This window comes from Stomoxys calcitrans, chromosome 4, assembly GCF_963082655.1.
Source record: "Stomoxys calcitrans chromosome 4, idStoCalc2.1, whole genome shotgun sequence".
Lineage (NCBI taxonomy): Eukaryota > Metazoa > Arthropoda > Insecta > Diptera > Muscidae > Stomoxys > Stomoxys calcitrans.
The window spans coordinates 94,016,797-94,036,257 of NC_081555.1; the positions used below are offsets into that span (position 1 = coordinate 94,016,797).

General features: G+C 33.7%; 1 protein-coding gene across 6 annotated transcripts in view; it reads left to right on the plus strand.

Annotated features, from left to right (window-relative positions):
* The window catches only part of LOC106082136 (high mobility group protein DSP1), an 84,172-nt gene extending 77,705 nt beyond the window's left edge, over nucleotides 1-6,467 (plus strand). For all 6 annotated transcript variants that reach the window (XM_059367025.1, XM_059367027.1, XM_059367026.1 and 3 more), the window contains one exon: nucleotides 1,437-6,467. In XM_059367025.1, coding sequence (XP_059223008.1) covers nucleotides 1,437-1,652 — 216 coding nt within the window. In that variant the 3' untranslated portion in view covers nucleotides 1,653-6,467. The remainder of the gene's footprint in view (nucleotides 1-1,436) is intronic.
* The last annotated feature ends 12,994 nt before the right edge of the window (nucleotides 6,468-19,461 follow it).

Consider the following 19,461-nt stretch of genomic DNA (forward strand, 5'->3'; position numbering starts at 1 on the left):
GGAACATCCATCGGGCATTGTCTCAAGGATAACACAGTATCCGTATGTGATGTACAAACAAGCCATCCCTTGGATCCGGCTGAGTATTGAACACTAGGTGGACTTTTAAAGTGCCGTCCACCAGACCTCAACACCATATAAAACAATAGGTCCGACCACTGCAGTATACACCCAGTGACACGTTTTGGGGATTTTAAACCCCCCAACTTTTACCTGTCCAGCAAATTACCTAGGTATTTTAAGCTTTCAGTAAATGGAACGTTCTCTCTTCCCAAGGAGACAGGTATCACTGTGGGTAACCTGTATCTCCTGCTGAAAATAAAAAATTCCGTCTTAGACGGATTTACGTCTAGACTTTCGGTAGCCCACTTCGCAGTCGAACGTAAAGCTTCCCGAAATATTTTTCTAAGAATGCCGGGAAACTCCCCTACCCACAATAGCCACTCATCACTAAGATATATTTCTATCAACCTCTCTAGAGTCACTAGCATAAAGGATGACAGACTGCAAATGGAAATTTTGCCCATGAACATTCCACTAAGGAACAGGGGCAAACTTCTCACATATCAATGAGTCCAGACCGATTCAAGTTTTAAGCTCAATGTTAAGGGGCCTCCCTTTTTATAGCCGAGTCTGAACGGCGTGCCACAGTGCGACACCTCTTTGGAGAGAAGTTTTACATGGCATAGTACCTCAGAAATGTTGTCAACATAAGGAGGGGAAAGCCACCGTCTGTCACGCTAACTTTCAAAGGAGTAAAGCTAGACGCTTGAAATTTTGCACAAACATATCTTATTAGTGTAGGTCGGTTAGGATTGTAAATGGGCCAAATCGGTCCTAGTTTTAATATTGATTTTTAAGCCTCTAGAGGGCGCAATTCTTATCCGATTTGACTGAAATTTTGCGTAAAGTTGTTTGTTATGACGTCCACTAACTGTGCTAAGTATGGTTCAATTCGGTCCATAACCTGATATAGCTGCCATATAAACGGATCTTGGATCTTGACTTCTTGAGCCACTAGAGGGCGCAATTCCTATCCGATTTTGCTGAAATTGTGCATGAAGTGTTGTGTTATGACTTCCAACAACTGTGCAAATTATGGCTCAAATTGGTACATAAACTGATGGTATATCAGTTTATGTACCAATTTGGGCCATAATTTGCACAGTTGTTGGAAGTCATAACACATAACTTCACATTTCTGTAAAAATATCTGAAGATTGATGCCACCGGTTTTTCTTATTTCGATTTTTGACACCTCTTGAGGTAACTTTTTAGTTTTCAGAGCGCACAACAAGCCGATTACTGGCTTAGGTATATGTCCATAATGGCATGGAGCGGTTTAATATCTTCACCCTCTTTTCGACGTAACCTAACCTTAATTTTTGTATCAAACATACATCTTTAATAAAAATTTTTCTCTATTCTTTATATAGGAAATGACGGAGTACAAGACAAGTGGGACAATTGCTATGTCTGCACCTTCCATGCAAGCCCAACAGCAAGCGGCACAAAAAGCTGCCTTACTAGCAGTAGCTGCCGCACAACAGGCCCAGCAACAGCAGCAGCAGCAGCAACAACAACAACAGACCGTCCATCATGATGACCATGATGATGACGATGGGGAGGGTGATGATGATGAAAATCAGTAGATTTAATAATAATATTATGCCCAAATGTTGCTTATGAAATATAATACCAACCACAACCAATCAACCAACCAACCAACAACACATAATATTCAATCCCCTAGAATCACAACAACAACAACAATTCCAACTACTTCAAAAATCAAAACAATCAAACACCAATCCGGCACGCGATCTTTCTTCTCCTTCTATGAATTTTATTTCTTTTTTAACAATAATTTAATTTTTGTTTTTGTTCTTTTTTCCCTTCTCAAGAGTGACATCTAGAATTACCACTTTTTCTCTCACTTTTCAACAAAAGCAGCAACAAAGCAAACTTACACAGGGCATCGAACAGAACAGAATTCTTGATGCTGAAATTTTATGAGATGTATTGTGATAGAATGAATATTTGAAGGTAACTTTTTTAAAACAAAAAAAAAAAAAATAATAATTAATATAAGTAAGCCCTTAACCTATGATGAAGATTTCCTGAAAATATTCATGAAATATGAATTACTTGTTATATTTAGCAGCAACTTTTGTCATATATCCAAAATCTTAACTACCTCTCCTTCAGCATTGGAATTCAAATATGACGCCTTAGCCTATGCTCGTTGTTCGTTGTCCTGTGGTTTAGTGCTCTTAATTTTGTTTTAACAACTTCTCAAGGACCATTTGACCATTATTCAAACATTTGCATAACAATTTATATTCTCTTTTAAGGAAATCAGTTTCATTTTTTACAATACGCTTTAATTTTTGTAAAACTCATCAAGAAAGAAAAATTACTGTGTAATTTTTATTTAACGAGAAAAAATATATATACATACATCGTTTTTTTTAATCATGTATTTGTTTTCTGCAAATTACATAAGTAACTGAGTTATAAAAGTTTATACGACAGCAGAAAACTTCTCTTAAAAAAAAAAGAAAACCCTAAAAATTCCTTTTAGGTTATTTCAAAATCATACTCTCCGATTCAACGGCATATACAAATATACATACTATATATAATATATATTTTTTTGTTTTAATTTGAACTATAAGATAAAAAGAAAAAAAACATAACTAATATAAATATTGTAAAGTGAACTTTTTTTTATATAGAAAACAACAACAACAACAACAACAATATTAAAACGAAGAATTATGGCGTTTTTTATTTACTATTTAAAATCATTGATAGTAATTTAGGTACAGTTTTCTTCAGAGATTTTTCACATTTTCTTATTTAACACCCAAACACATTCGCCATTAAAATTATTTGTTTTTATTTTCACTTCTTTGTGTTTATAGTATTTTTTTGTTTGTTTAACATTTACAAAGTGTAAAATATTCAGCACCAACAACCACACATAACAAGAACAACACATTTTTGCAAATATCATCCCTTTCTCTCATACACATTCATCCACCCACTCTCTATCTCTTTATCTCGCTCCCTATCTTTTTTTGTATGGGACAAAAGAAGGCCGAAATTAAAAAAAATATTTTAACACAATAAAATCCATCATAAGTACTTTTCTTATTATTATACCGTATATATAATAATGAACAAAAATATAATAAACTCAAAAATTTAGAAAATAAAGACATAAGATACATTTTTAGAAATATAAATTACAAAAAATATGATCTTTAATTTCGTTTTTCTAAATAAATTGTGTATTGAGATTTAGAGAAATAAATTTAAAATAGGACTTGTATGTGTCTTCCCACTTTCACTGCATTGTAAAATGATGGCATAAGATTTGGAATTTTTGTGTTAATTTCTCTTTGCTACCATATGATGGGTCGCATAGGCTAGTATGCATTGTGCCATTTCAGGGATGATAATTTTGGTACTTTTTTTGATGGTTTTCAAACATCAAAAGTACCCGCGCGTCATTGGTATTTTTTTCGTGATTAGCCATTTTTAATTATTTTCGAGGCCGCAAGAAAGGAAAGAGTTTTCATTTTATAATTGAACGTTACTAAAGTTTTTCCTGAATATAATTGATGATATAAACCTAAAAATGCCAACAGAGCAAAAACTCCAATGATGAGGGATATTACCTTATATTAATAGATTACCTTATATTAATATATGTATATTACCCAATGAACCTTATACAAAATTAGAGAATTGGTTGGACCTCATGGAAATCGAATGAATGAACCCTTCGTTAGCACACAAAGGCAAATTCTAGTAAATATCAATGAGTGCAGTCCCATTCCAGTTTTAAACTCAATGATAAGGGGCCTCCTTTTTATAGCCGGGTCCGAACGGCGTGCCGCAGTGCTACATCTCTCTGGAGAGAAATTTTACATGGCATAGTACCTCACAAATGTTGCCAGCATTAGGAGGGGAAAACCACAGCTGAAAAATTTTTTTTGATGGTCTCGCCAGGATTTGAACCCTGCCGTTCAGCGTCATATGCGGACATGCTAACCTCTGAGCTACAATTCAAGTATATGGCGGTTATATCGAAATGTGAGCTTGTGTAGAAAATACTTAGATCATGCGTATCGAAATCGGGATCCCTGGGAACGGGGTTGAAAGATTTTTTTTTTATTTAAAAGTAATCTAATGGAAAAATACGCTCTATGTAAGAGGTAAAATTTCCTAATTTTCGCTCTAAATGGGAGCTATCTCAAAATATAGTTCGACTTCAGACTCGGAATAACAAGGGCATTTCTTATCAGTGAACTGAAAACAAAGAACTGAAGGAATTTTCGTGGCCAAAGTACACTTGCATTTTATACGAGCGAAATGGCCTGCGCACAGTACTTTTTTTTTGTATTCATCACTGTTATGTCTTTGAACAAATTTTGTTAAGATATTAGAGGAAGTTACGGCCATAAACAGCAAAAAAGTACAACTTTTCTATTGAGCCACTAAGAGCTATATTTTGTAGGTTTTCATAAAAGTTCCTTTTTAAATTGGTTTCAATATCACCTCGTTCACCTGTTCCACTTCAATATCAATTTGACACTTTTTTCGAAGGTCTAATTTGTGAGCCATTTTTCTATTGAGCCATCGAGAGGAGCCATATTGAAAAAAAACCTCCAGCAGAATTTTACAAGCTTTCAATTATCAAACTCAAAAATTTGCTCGCTCTCACGCTTTCGCGCTCTTCTGCTGGCAAATAAAGTATTCGAATGATATCCAGTCCAAATTTGCATAATTAATAACCGTTTTGCATATTTTAGCATGTCTGCCTATGACACAGAACGCCTGTGTGTTCGATCAATTCAGAAGTACTCGTATATGTGTGTTCGCGCACTCAAAAATTTGTGCACACATTGTTAATGAAAGTCAGTGTTGCTAGTATTGGGGATTTCTCCCCAAATCGGGGATTTATTTTCGATAATGGGGACGAAATTGTTGACATGGGAATTTGATAGCTAGCGCAGGTTCACAAAAGAAGCTTAGGTCACTTGCCCAGCTGATAGAATTTTTCAATTCCAGAGTTTTAGACAAATCTCACAAGAACGTCAAATGCTTTGTTTGGAGTTTAAACTTTTTTTCATAAGTTGTTCCCTTTTGCACATTGTAATCATAAGTCTTTTGATCTTGTGGCTGCTACACATGATAATGCAAATAAAAACTAGAATATCCATTAGGAAGTGTCCCACATTTTTGGATAGCCTAGTGGGAATTTGCGTTGATTTCGTTGTTGTTGTGAAAGTGATTTAAGCTTTTAAATTCAACTCGATGCAAAAATTGGCTATGATTTTGATAAACATTTACACAGGCGTTCACAAAACTTGATGTGTATATGAAATAGACTTATTTACCAGATTTCCTTTACAGAACTGTCAAATAATCATATATTAAGGCTTCATTACTTACTTACTTACTTTAATTGGCTATGACAGAATATTTGTTCCAATAGCCGGACGTAGAATATCGTTCCATGCGCCTCAATCTTCTGAGATTCTAAAATCTCTGACACCAAGTTTCGTGGTGTCTCCCACCACTTGATCTTTCCATCGAGCTTTTGGTCTTCCCGTTTTGCCTTCAAAAGACTTCTTTTCCGGAGCTTCTTCATCCATTCTGACAACATGACCTAGCCAAAGCAGCCGTTGTATTTTGAAACGCGTGACTAGGCTATCGTCGTCATACAGCTCGTGGTTAATACGTCGCCTATATTCTCAATTATCGCAAACTGGTCCATATATTTTACGAAGAATCTTTCTATCAAATACTCCAAGCACTGCCTCATCTGCTTTCACAAGTACCCATGTTTCAGAACCATATAACAACACGGGTAGTATCAGTGTCTTCATTAAAAAAACATAAATCGGAAGTATTTACATCAAGTTAAACCCCGTTTACACTGCTAATTAAATCTGGATTTAAGGCTCTCGTCTGATTTTATAAAGGGAAAACAGATCATCGAGCCATTAAATCCGGATTTAAACAGCAGTGTTAACGGGGTTTTACTTGTTTTTTTTATTGGTATTTAATATCTGTTATCGCATGATATCGATAACTATCCAAGACAACTTTGCACTGAAATTGTATACAGAAAATCGAACTTGCACTGGATTGGACTAAAATAAGACACTTGTTGTGTTCTAGTTTAATCCAAACCTGTTCTGTTCTTACTTTCCTGTAAATTTTTACTGGAAAAGTAAGCGAACAGACCTAATATCAGTGTTTTGAGCATTCAGCTACTAAGTATTTGTAAAAAGGTACGCACTTCAATAAAGAAATGGAAATTTTTATTACAAATTTGCCCGTTGGCAACGCAACTTGAGTTGGGTTGCTACCCCTAAGTCCCTTTTTCTTAGTACAATACAGTGCAAAGGATATGTTATCGAATGTTATTGCATGCCATAGATAACTATCTGTCCAATTAAAATGGGAATGAGGATCTCTCCAGTACACCTGACTTGCATTGAATGTATAATGCTTAAAAAAAGTACCCTATATCGCTATCCATTTCATACAACTCATGTGACACATCCTTAGTGGCTTCGGTCGTCAGTAAAAAATAATGCAAAATGTAAATTGCCCATGAACATTCCATCAAGGAACAGGAGCAAACTTCTCACATCAATGAGTGCTGTCCGAATCAAGTTTAAGCTCAATGATAAGGGGCCTCCATTTTATAGCAGAGTCCGATCGGTGTGCCACTCGAAATAGTTTGGAGATAATTTTGGTAAAGTTCAGTTTTAATGGGGGGAATTTCAGGGACAAGGATTCGAAATTTGGATACAAGGGAGGGAAAAATACTGACAACACTGCTGGAAGTCCGTAAGATTCGACATAAATGAATTTTAAAAGGCCCAATTAAAAAAAATTTTTGTTCTCAACGAATGCCGCCACCTTTTGTGCCCCTTTTCGATATTTTCTACGATACGACAGCAAGCATATCATTCGCTTATAATGCTTATCAAGTGGTTTCAAATCTTAGTGAGAATATCTGAAACATTTTCCATGTTGCAGTCATACCCTTGCTAATGATGACAACAATTGCGGGGTCTTTAGCTATGCTAGTTAAATATCTAGCTATGAACTTTGGGCCCGACAGATTTTAGGTTAGAGAGCAACACTATAGCACTGGTAAAAAGTCCTAGCCACGTTAAGAAACTTCTGACAGTGTCATGTTGTCTGATGAAATCCATTTGTTGTCTGGCAATTTCTTTCAGTAATCTTTAAAAAAAATTCCTTCGTTTCTTGTGATGTTCATTATCAAGGTGAACTACAATTAAAAGTATAATAATAGAAAAATATTCCGCATCTAAAAAAAGCACTTTGCCTTTTCTAAAAATCAATCATACGGTAATTGGCAATTAGGTTATAGTAGCGTCTGGAATCAATTCTTTTTTTTTTTTTTTTCATTGTAAAACTAGCAGCGACAAGGCTAAAACTTTGGTGGAAATCGAACCTGCGATCAAAGCAATGATAATCAGGGCTTGCTACACCTATCGGAGCGATTATGAACCATTTCAAACGGTTTCAAATCGGTAATATTTAGAGTTTGGGAGAAATCATCTGCACAAAATTTTATTCGTTCGTTTCGAAATTATTGGAATAAATGTGCAATTGTACCAAAAGCTGCGGTCCAATCATTATGGTATGTATGTTTTTACCTGGCAAGAGTGTACATTTAAAGTCTGGCTCTGTATCTCGAACGAACTTTTCGTTTACTTTAAATCAGTTGTTTTTTCTCCATACCAACGATGGGCACACACAAGCTTTTAAATTAAAACTAGACCTCGCGTCCTCTTAACTCCGCCACATAGGAAAATAATGTGCAAAGGTGTGTCTGTGTCTGTCCATCACTGCTCTATATAGTATAATAAGTTGCTTTTGACATATTAAACGAACGATAACCTTCCAAAGGTGATATTACACGATATGTGTTCTCATATGTTTTTTTAAATGTGGCAACTCTGAAAGTCACACATCGTGTGATACGTACAAAAAATTTAATATGAAAAATGGATTTTGGAATAATACTGCAATTTTTTCGTTTAATGCGAGCTTTATTTCATCGAACATACGTATAGACACATGTCTATAAAAAAAGTACAATACACTGAGAATACATGCCGATTAAAGCGCGCTCTATTCTTATTTGACGTACATAAGGAAAGTTTTGTGAATACAGAAAGTGACAGCACTTGTCGTGTTTGAGTTTGAGATACAGAACCAGTTTGCTATGAAATGTTTTATAAAAATTTTGTTTTTTTTTCTTTGATAATTTAAAAATATTTTTGTCCTAATTTTAAAGCTTGAAGTCAACGATGTAGAACTTAATTTAAATATGTCAAATATTTAAATAAGCTGAACGTTTTTTTACTTGATTTAAAGGAACTTTTACCCTAAATGATATTTTAATAGATCAAATTAAGACAAAACATCGGTGAAGGCTAGGAAATTTACTTTTGAGAAAGGCCAGCATAATACCATAGTTAAAAACAAAAGGAGTTTAAAAATAAAAATTCTTTACTCTTCCATTGCAAAAAAATCTTCGATCAGGAAGCTGGTCTTTCGTCTTTTTGGCTTACTTCACAGGAAAAAAAATCGAAAAATGTAGGGTTCGATTGTGGATGGTCGCGCAACTAGAGTTGCGTTGCCAGTAGATAAAACCATGAAATAAAAATTAGTACAAATTTGGAAATCTTTTTCATGGGTCGATTATGGATTGCAACTCGACTACAGTTGCGTTGCCAGGAGATAATTAGTATAAAGTTGGAAATTTTGTTCAAATTTGTAAAGTTCAGCTACAAAGAAATTTGAAAAAAAGGTACTTAATTCAATACAGAAATGGAAACTTATGTAACAAATTTGGGCGTTGGCAACGCAACTGAAGTTGGAGTGCCATTCATAATCGACCCATCAGTTTCATGCAATATCAGTGTTTTTGAGTGAGAGTTTGAGGTTAATACAGAAATGGAATATTCTATAAAAAAATTTGGCCGTTGGCAACTCAACTGAAGTTGCGTTGCAATTCATAATCGACCCAAAAATTCGGGGAGCCGCCCGGCCGGCATTCTAACCTAGACTCTCAGGCAACATCTAGAGCCGTTGCCGTTGTCTAGCGTTCTATTAGCACTACTTCCGAAAAATGCACAGAAACAAACAAAAAATCTTCGACCAGTAAGCTCGTCTCAAAGGAGAAATGAAACGAAAAAAGTCTAAAAATAAATTTTCAAAAACATCATTTAGAGAGTCATCTCTGTAGCGAAATGAAATTCTGGCAGCGATCGAAATTTGAACGCACCTTATTCATTCTAACAATGTGACCTAGACAATGCAATCGCTGTATTTTGATACGTTTAACAAGCTAACGTCGCCATACAGCTCGTGATTTATATGACGTCGCTTTTCTCCATCAATTACTCTACCAGCATAGACTAGACAGAGCTTTAACATAATCGACATGTATTCCCATTCCTAATGGCTGCCGACAAACACGAATGATTTAACGATTAAAAACAAGTACAAAGTTAAACACCGTTTACACTGCTCATTTAAACCTGTTTTAATAGCTCAAATCAATGCGAATTTAAAAAGGTGGTCTCACGCGAACAGCCGTTAGCAGCTGGGCAGGTTTGACGGTTTTAAGATGACAGATTTTTGTTTGCATTCTCTTTGTTGTTATCTTCTTTCCCGCATATTCTCTGCTCATGTACGCACATGTATACACACACACAAATTTCTTTGCGTGTGATGGCAAAAGTACGATCAGCTTGATTGCAGATTTCACCATGATTGATTTGCAGATTTCACCATGATGATTTGCGGTTGTTGTACAAATAAGACCACCTTTAATTGTTCCGCCATGAGCTCAAATCATATGGGGCCGAATTACCGCATACGTGATCTAGTGTGGTTTCGTATCGAATGAAATTTCATCTCGTATTTAAGGGTTGTTATGTTACTTGTATTTACATTTTTATGTCAAATTTTGTACAAGTGATAATCGAATTAAACAATCGCTTTCCTAAATTTCAATAATTCTCGTTCAATAAAGAGATAAATAATTCACAATAGAGAGATTTTTTTTGTTTTCTTTTTTTAAAATCAGCTAGAAAGAGCCTTAAATTAGATTTCAATGTATAAACAGGATTTTATCTTACTTTCCTAATACTGGCCATGGTCTAATTTCAGTCTATTCAGTACAAGCCACACATATGATATTCACTGTACGCGGCCATTAATTTTACACATTTGGAAAACAATCGTTGAAGTGAATAGAATTTATGTCTTTTATTCAATCCCCCTTATTCCGGTTGGCGATGGCGCAGTCGAATGTCGAAATTTTAAACTACATCGCGCCTGTTTGTCGAAAGAGTATGGAACCTACTTTTATATTTTTTTTTCGAATAAGTTACAGTTAATATCATGAAATGTGAAATTCGCCTTCGACTACGACTGCTGTCTATTTTCACCTTCGGCAACGGGAATAAGGGTGTATAATTTAATGTTAACTCATAAAGAGCGAATTAAAAAAAATTTAAAGAGAGTATCTTACATATGTATAAGTCTCATATTCATTTTGTGCTAAACGGTTTAACAGAAAATACATTTGTCTCTCACACCAGTTAATTCTCAAACATGGATTATAAGTGCAAAGTCGTACTCTTTACACACACAAAGGTACTCTAGTCGTACTCTTTACACACACAAAGTTAATCTCTTTGATAGCTTATGATGCGCTAAGTACGCTCTCTTTCTCTCTCTCTCTTTAATTTACGGGCCTTATATGCTTGCATAAAGAACCAGTAAGCAATAGTAAATTTACAATTTTAGGTATTATTTTGTTTGATATTTCAATATAATTTGTCTCAACTCAAACTCTTAATCCGCATGTGTTTTGTGAACACATGCTGAAAGCTTTAGATATTTACACCGTTATTCACGAAACTTGATGTAGATTTCAAATAGGTTTATTTGACAAATTTCCTTTATAGAACTGTCAAAAACATATTTTAAGCCTCAATTGAGTTTTGTGAGTGTGTGTTAGTGTTTCTATTGTGACATTAGCAAAAGTTTTCGCCCAATGTTTTTGATATCAGAAATTTTCCCCAAAATATTTGTGTTTTCCATTCAACATAAAGAAGTAAATATTTGTATGTATGAAAATAATATAAAAAAAGTTACCAAGTATTGTATATATGATTTAATTGTAAATAATAAATACAAATAAACAAAGCTCTTATAAAGGAATATAAAAATTGATAGAACATATAAGGCAGCATTAAATTATAAACTATAATATAGATATATTGTGCAAACGATTTAAATTTGTTTTCTTTTGAAAATTGCAACATCTTTTTGTTTTGAGTTTAAAAACAAAAACATATTAGTAATTTTTATTAAAAAAATTGTAAAAAAAAATCAAAATATCTCCTATGATGGAGAAAATAAAAACAAATTTTACAAGTTTTTATTTTTTAAAACCTAAAATTTCTTTTTATTTTCCTATGCCTTTATATTTGTCATTTCAAATTTTCTTTTTTGCATAATAATTCTTTCTTCTTTTTTAATTCTTTTCGTATAAGAATATTGTTTTTGTAAAAACACAATGCAAACAATTTCAGGCTCGAAAGTATTCCTATTAATGAAATAATTATGACAAAAAAATTATATATATATATATAATCATGTTTTTAGCAATAGAAATATAAATCAACTATACAATATACATATGTACACACAGAAATACATTCGCAGTTATATATTCTATATAGGAGAAAAATAAATCTATATACACATATTTGTATAACTTTATACAAAAACATATATACATATAAATATATTTATATACAGATGTAATTTATATATAAATCATCTTATATAAAGCCGAGAAAATCAGAGAGATTTATGTAATTTTTCTTTTCAATTAGTTTAAAAATTGAAACTACAAAAAAAATGTTTTTTTTTCTTGACAAGAGGTATTTTCCATGCAGGATTCACTTGCAAAACATAAATTGGATGGGCCTCATGAACATCATTAAGGATGTCAAATCTGCCGATTGAAAATGTCATCAAATAGGAGAAATCGGAAACAAAAAATTAATGTAAAAAAAGAGAACAAGTTGACATCCTCAATGCCAAGTACTGCCAAAAATTAAAAAAATTGTATGTTGGCTGATCGCTTGGATTAACCTTATTCAGTGAATCCTGTTATCCATGTTTATAAAGTTAATTTTTGTTGGCTAAAGTTCGGTAAACTTTTTAAATTTGAACACATTTTTCAAGTCTGTTTCGAAACGGCAATTTAGTTCAAATCCTGAAACTTTTTATATAGCAATATTGTTAACCCTCCGACGATTGAGTCATCCGCTCACAGAGGCCTTGTACTTTTTGTATGAAATTTTATATTAAAACGCTTTTTTTTAATTTTTAGAGATCAATGACCCCAAGGACCTTTTCACCCGCCGTAGGGTTAATGCAATTCAAGCGTTTTGCGCTTACTTTAAAAAAGTTTTCTGTTTTTCTATTTGAATTCAAGCGTTTTGCGTTTACTATTAAAAAGGTGTTTTTTTCTATTTGTAATGGAAACAGAATTCTATGGTCTGCAGTCGGACAATATCCGATTGTATGGTTGATGGAAATAGTTATAAGCTCTTTCTAGTGATGTTCGAGTTGTGTCCAAAGGAAAACACGATACTTCCATAAGTCAAAAAGAAAGAAACTTATTTTATACTCAATGGTACTTTTCCATGCGGCATTACCGTTGTGCGACTGGTCAAAATTTTGGACCTTGTTCAAAATACTGAACTCTTTCTAAAGGTTTGCTGATTGTAACCCGTTTTTTGGGAAATTTTCTTATTTATTTGTTTTTTTTTTAAATTGGTCAAAATTCCTTTTCTATAGGAAATTTTGTCAAAATTTCATTTCTATAGGAAATTTTGTCAAAATTTCATTTCTATAGGAAATTTTGTCAACATTTCATTTCTATGTAGGAAATTTTGTCAAAATGTCGTCTCTATAATAAACCTTTTTAAGTGCTGATGTAGTAGCGTAATCAGATGACCAGTGACTAGATCGTGGGTTCGATTTCCACCAGAGGCTTGGGTGTGTCGTTGTCTCAACAAAATGCTCTTTGGAATGATTTCCGATGGCTACTTCTTTACCAAATAGGTTCGTTAAAGCTTCGTTTATCAATTATGGCAACTCATCGGAGAGATATTATTCAAGCATTTTTTATACCCTACACCACCATTGTGGTACAGGGTATTATAAGTTTGTGCATTTGTTTGTAACGCTAAGAAGGAGAAGAACTAGACACATTGATATATAGTATACCGATCGGCTTAGAATCACTTCCTAATTCGATTTATCTATGTCCGTCTGTCTGTCCATGTATTCTTTTGATCAAGGTACAGGTCGCATTTGTTGTCCGATTGCCATGAAATTTTGCACAAGTTCCTTTTTTGGTCCAAGGACGAACGCTATTGATTTTGCAAAAAATCGGTTCTGATTTAGATATAGCTCCCATATATATATATTTCATCCGATATGGCCATTTAAGCCTGTAGAAGCCATAGTTTTGATCCGATCTTTACAAAATTTGGCATGCGGTATTTTATTTGACATCCTCATACGTGTGCAAAATTTCGTCAAAATCGGATCAGATTTAGTTATAGCTCCCACATATATCTTTCATACGATATGGCCTTTTAAGGCAGTAGAACTCACAGTTTTTGTCCGATCTTTACGCAACCTTGGTTCAATCTCATTTGAAAGCATCATAACATAGTTCTATGAGATGAGACGAAGAACCATCTCAATAAAAAAAGAATATCTGTTGTGATGATGATTGAAGGACAATTTTCATTAAAATATAAGAACTGTGGATAAAATTTCAAAACTGAATTTGGCACCAACCTTAAAAGTTTAAAAACTTCAGCAAAATGTTGCTTGAATTTAGTCTTCTATGGGAGAAATGTTAATGAATTTTTATAACTCTCCAGTAATATCTAAAAATTACCTCGCATTTTTCTTGATTTTTTTTTTATGGATATTTTTTGTCAGATTTTACAAAAAACTTGATTAAACTATGCTTATAATGTAATATAAAGTGAGAGAAACTTGGCTTTAGAAACAGAAATCCATGTGAAAAAAAAAATAAAAACAAAAAAAAAAAACCAAAACACATAGAATGTATATCAATCAGTAAATGATGAAATCATAAGACACAGCAAATGCAAAAACAAAATGTAACACCAATACAAGCTAAGCAACAGCAAGTGTAAAATAAATCTATATAAAATAAAATGAAAAACATGAAAAAAGAAAAACTATACTTCCAGAAGAAAAAAAAACGAAAATATAAATAAAATATTCGAAAATAGCACACTATATAAGAACAACAATAAAAAGCTTCAGATATTTATCTTCTTCTATTATGCCTATCATTATGTATTACCACCATCAAAAAACCATCCCCTCCATTAACCATCAAGTATCACACAACTCCCCTCAACCAGAAAGCAACAACTAAGTATAAGCAACTGATTTGTGTTTTAATTAATTACTATTAATTTGTAATTTAGGATTTAGCATATTATTTTCTCGATTAGTGTTCATTTTTTTTATTTTTTCATTTCTTTTTTACTTTTAAATGCTTGAAAAGTTTTTTTTTATGAGAAGAAAAACTTAATTTTATAAACAAAAAACATATAGAATTAAAATTCAATATTTTTGTAATTTAACGTTTCTAGATTTAGTTGTATTTTTTTACAAAACAAAAATTATATTTTTTATTTCTTAAAATAAAAATAAATAAACCTATGAAATAATTTTCTATGAGAATAATGATAAATAAATGAAAAGAATTCAAGTTATTTACTTCTTCTTTTTCTATAATAATTTAAAAATAGTTGATTATCGTTGATTTTATTAATAATTTTTGTCTAGTAATACTATGAAAACTCTTAAAAAAAAAACAAAACACAGATAAAAAACAAACAGCAAAGAGACAAGCTAACACAAAAAAAACTTACAATAACAACAAATTAATGCAGAAAAAGGGAGTTTTAATTTTGACAATTTTAAAAATAGAAAACAAAATTATGGCAACAAAATAAAATACAATACATTGTGACATTATTAAATTAAAATTTTTAGTTTACTTTAAAAACAGAGAACAAGAAAAATAAAATAATTTAACAAAAACAAACTAAAGTTACATATTTTAGGGCATACAATAAACTAAGAAAAGATAAAAACAAAAAGGAATGCATATTTTAGGCCTAAATCATAGTTTAATTAAAAGTAAAACTAAAAAACCGATATATATTTAAATTTAAAATCTACCGACAGAAAGTCTTGTGTAAATTTCTTTAGTATTAAATTAAAAAGAAAATATATAAAAAAACAAATAAAAACTGTAGTTTTTTGTCTATAAAACTAACAACAGCAAACATGCAATACGATACAAAATCAATAAGATGTTAACAAACCACTATTATGGATAATATTAAGGCGCTTCAATTTCAGCTTTCAGCTATTAAATGAAACAAGCACAACTTATTTTCAATCTTCTTTAGCCATACTAAATAAAGTTTCTTACTCAAAAACTTTTGCAAAAAATTACTGTTCGCCCCCTAATGACATATGTTAACTCAAACAATTTAAAGTTCATTGTGATACCACAGTAGCGACAGACCAAAGTCTTTGGAGAGAATCAAACTTTGTTGTTTCTACATAGTCACATTTTCCAATTGGATTTCCTAAGAAAATGTTAAAAATTGGGTTTGTTCTAGGATTCACTATCACTCTTTTTCTCAAAAGCAAACAAATAACCATAAGTTGTTTCAAGGGATGAAAGGCAAAGTTAATCCTTGGAGCACAACAGTATATTGGATTATTATCAAAAATGTCATGAAAATTTCTATTGAAATTTTGCTGTAGAAGTGTGTCCTTTCGCTATTATTCGAAGGCTTAGCCTGTGTTAAAATCCTAATCTCAGAATTTTGCCGCAACTCTGCCTCATAGACTATAGATTTCTTATAGTTGAATTTTCACTCTCTCAAACAAATGGCAACTACGAACAAAGATTAGAAATTTGAAGTTTTCTTTTGTTACATTCTTCAGTCACCTAAAGACCAAAACAGAATGAGTTTTGTTTTTGAGCGTTGAGTTGAAAAATACAACTCTGCATACAAATGCCACAAAAGCAACACGCAAAAGTTAAACAATTTTTAGCTTTGGCGCCCAAAAACCTACTTCACATATGGCAACACAGAATGACGCTCAATATTAGTCGTCAAAGTTGAACATTGTTTAACTTTTGGGTCAAGGCGTATTTTATAAGGTGGCCGCATCGGCGAATTGCTACAACAAAGCGTCTTTTTTGGGAACTTGAAAATCCTAGTCTCAGAACTCTGCCTCATAGGCTATAGATTTCTTGTGGTTGAATTTTCACTCTCCCAAACAAATAGCAACGACGAACAACTGATCTGAAGTTTTCTTTTGTTTCATTCTTCAGAGTCACCTAAAGACCAAAACAGAATGAGTTGTTTTGCTACTTTGGTTGGGTTTTATTGAGTTTTGTTTTTGAGCGTTGCGTTGAAAAATACAGCTCTTCAAATAAATACCACAAAAGCAACGCGCAAAAGTTAAACAATTTTACGCCTAAAAAACAATTTTATATATGACAACACAGAATGACGCTCGATTTCAGTGGTCAAATTTGAAAATTCGTTAACTTTTGTGTCAAGGCGTATTTAATAAGGTGGCCGCAACGGCGAATTGCTACAACAAAGCATCTTTTTTGGAAACTTCATATGCCAAAATTTATAAACAAGGCGAATAAAATTCTACTCGCCGTGATATTTCAAATTTTCGGCAAAATTGCTTCGACCAATCAGAGCAAGAAGCAAGGCGTGTCGAGCATATTTTATCTCAAAGGTAAACAAAGCAAATGGTGGTTTTTTAAACAAGTTATTACTAATAACGGCCCAAGTGCCGTATACTGATTCCAACGAAATAAAAATTTTCCGGGGGTCGACAATTTTTCCTCCTTATTCCGGTTGGCGATGGCGTAGTCGAATGTCTAAATTTTTAGAAAATGGTATCATGGTTGTCGACTACGACTGCTGTCGATTTTCGCTTCCGACAACGGGAATAAGGGCGTTTAGTTATTTTTGGTTCCTTAGTTCCATAGGTACAAGAGATGGAAAATGTTTCAAAAGTACCCATGACTCGGAACCATATAACAACACGGGTAGTATAAGTGTCTTGTTTGGTATAATTTTCGTCAGTCGAAACGTGGCTTTGTTTGCCAATGTAATTTTTCTCTTTATTTCAAAACTGGTGTCACTCGTTTCGGTTACGGCAGTGCCGTGGTAGATAAATTCGTCTCAAAGTTGTGATTTCCAACTTTCTACATTTTCTTTATCTACTCGGGTGTACGTGGGGAGTGGGAGTTGATACCATCCATTTTGTCTTATCTCCATTTACTGCCAGACCCATTTTCACAGATTTGCCCACTTTGGATTATTTGCTATAAGCTGTCTCCCTGTTTGTTTAATCCTTACTACCTGATATGTGGGACATTCTATCAAGGATAATACATTGTAGGTAGTTGCTGCTTGATGAAAGAAAAAGCTCCTTTAACATCATAGCTGTAGCCTCAGCTATTTATTTTAACCACAGTTGCTAGAGGTGTTAGGTAAGGTTGAAAAGGGGCGCGGATATTAATCCATCCCATGTAATTATGGTTGTTGTTGTAGCCACATGTATATATGTGGAGGTGGCGATCCTCATTTAGCTCCTATAGGTGAGCAATCTCTGCAATCGCAGCTACTCCGTATGGAGCATTCCACTATCTCGTGATAACAATGAACACCACACAAATCGGAGCTCAAAACTTCAGCCTGTGTAGTGCTCATAGTTAACCCATATCATTTATGGTCATACGGCTAAGCCGGCAATCTGTTTGTTGTGTGCTCTAAGTAATCAAAAGTAACCTCGAAAAAATCTAATTCAGCAATTCGGTGCTACTAGCAAAATCCTTACTTGTTCTCCACATCACGTCACTTAGTCGATTCAAGTCTGGTATTGTGTCCCCACCTAAGTGCCGATGTATGTTTACCGTGAAAGCCGGGGAGGAAATGCTCCAACATCTCATCATCTCCACCACATGTTATCACTTGTCGCACCTATTCTGCATAATTGAACTCGTAGTCCTGTGTCCCGTTATGATACCAAAAGCTATACTGATCTCCTTTTAATTTTCTTTCAGTAATGGCCTCGTCTTTTCACGATCTGGGTCTCTCGTTCCCGTACATGTTCGTCTCTCACACCATTAACTCGGGAATATGTCGCCCCGAAATGCTTCGGATTAAACAAGGTTATTAACGGCAGTCCTCTGTCCTTCACTGCCAAATCGTGATAAGTGAGCTCGTAGTCTTATGTGCATGAGTGAGCTCGTAGTCCTATATGTGTCCCGCTATGATACCAAAAGCTATACTGATTTTCTTTTAACTTCCTTTCAGTAATAGCCTCGTCTTCTCATGATCTGCGCCTTCCGTTCGGGTATATGATCGTCTCACACCATTAACTCGGGACTGTGTCGCCCCGAAAGGCTTCGGATTAACCAAGGTTATTGACGGCAGCCCTCTGGTCTTCACTGCCAAATCGTCTGGTCTTTTATTTCCCCTTACACCGCTATGGCCCGGAACTCAAACAATACGGATCGTGCCATTCTCAGAGAAGGCGTTAATATACTTCTTACACTCGATGCTTTGAACCATCCGTGTAGCATGAACTTCCAGATGGCAATACCAGAATTCCATCAATCCAAACTTGTGCCGCTGGCAGTAGTCAATCCGAACTCGTGCCGCTGGCAGCAGTACCTCACATTTGACCTTCAGTGTCGTTTTAGGTATCCGATTGGAAATCTCTTCCATTTCTTCCAGGTTTCCTATCGTCGCCTTGATAATACCGCGATGGTGTGAGCTGTCCTATTCTCTATCCTTTCTCCTATCGCCTTAAGTCTTAAAGCTGCAGTGGCCGAATCATATTCTTAATTTTAATTAAAAAATAAACGGTCACTTATAAATATTTTTGAATCACTTATTACTTACTCTGTGGTTGACTTCAAATGTTGTCTCTAATTTGAGCAATTTTTTTATTCAATCTTTCGTTTCATTTGAAAGTTGAATTTGAAGCACCCATTATGAGAAGGAATGAAAGATAAAATTGTAATTATATTAAAAAAAAAAGAAAAATAATCAACATGGTATATTTTAATAAATAAGAACATCAAAAAAAATCCTCATATTGAACACTCTCAAACAAACATAAAGAAAGTAAATCTAGATTTACAATATACGAAACACTCCACACATTCACAGTAACCTACGACAAACT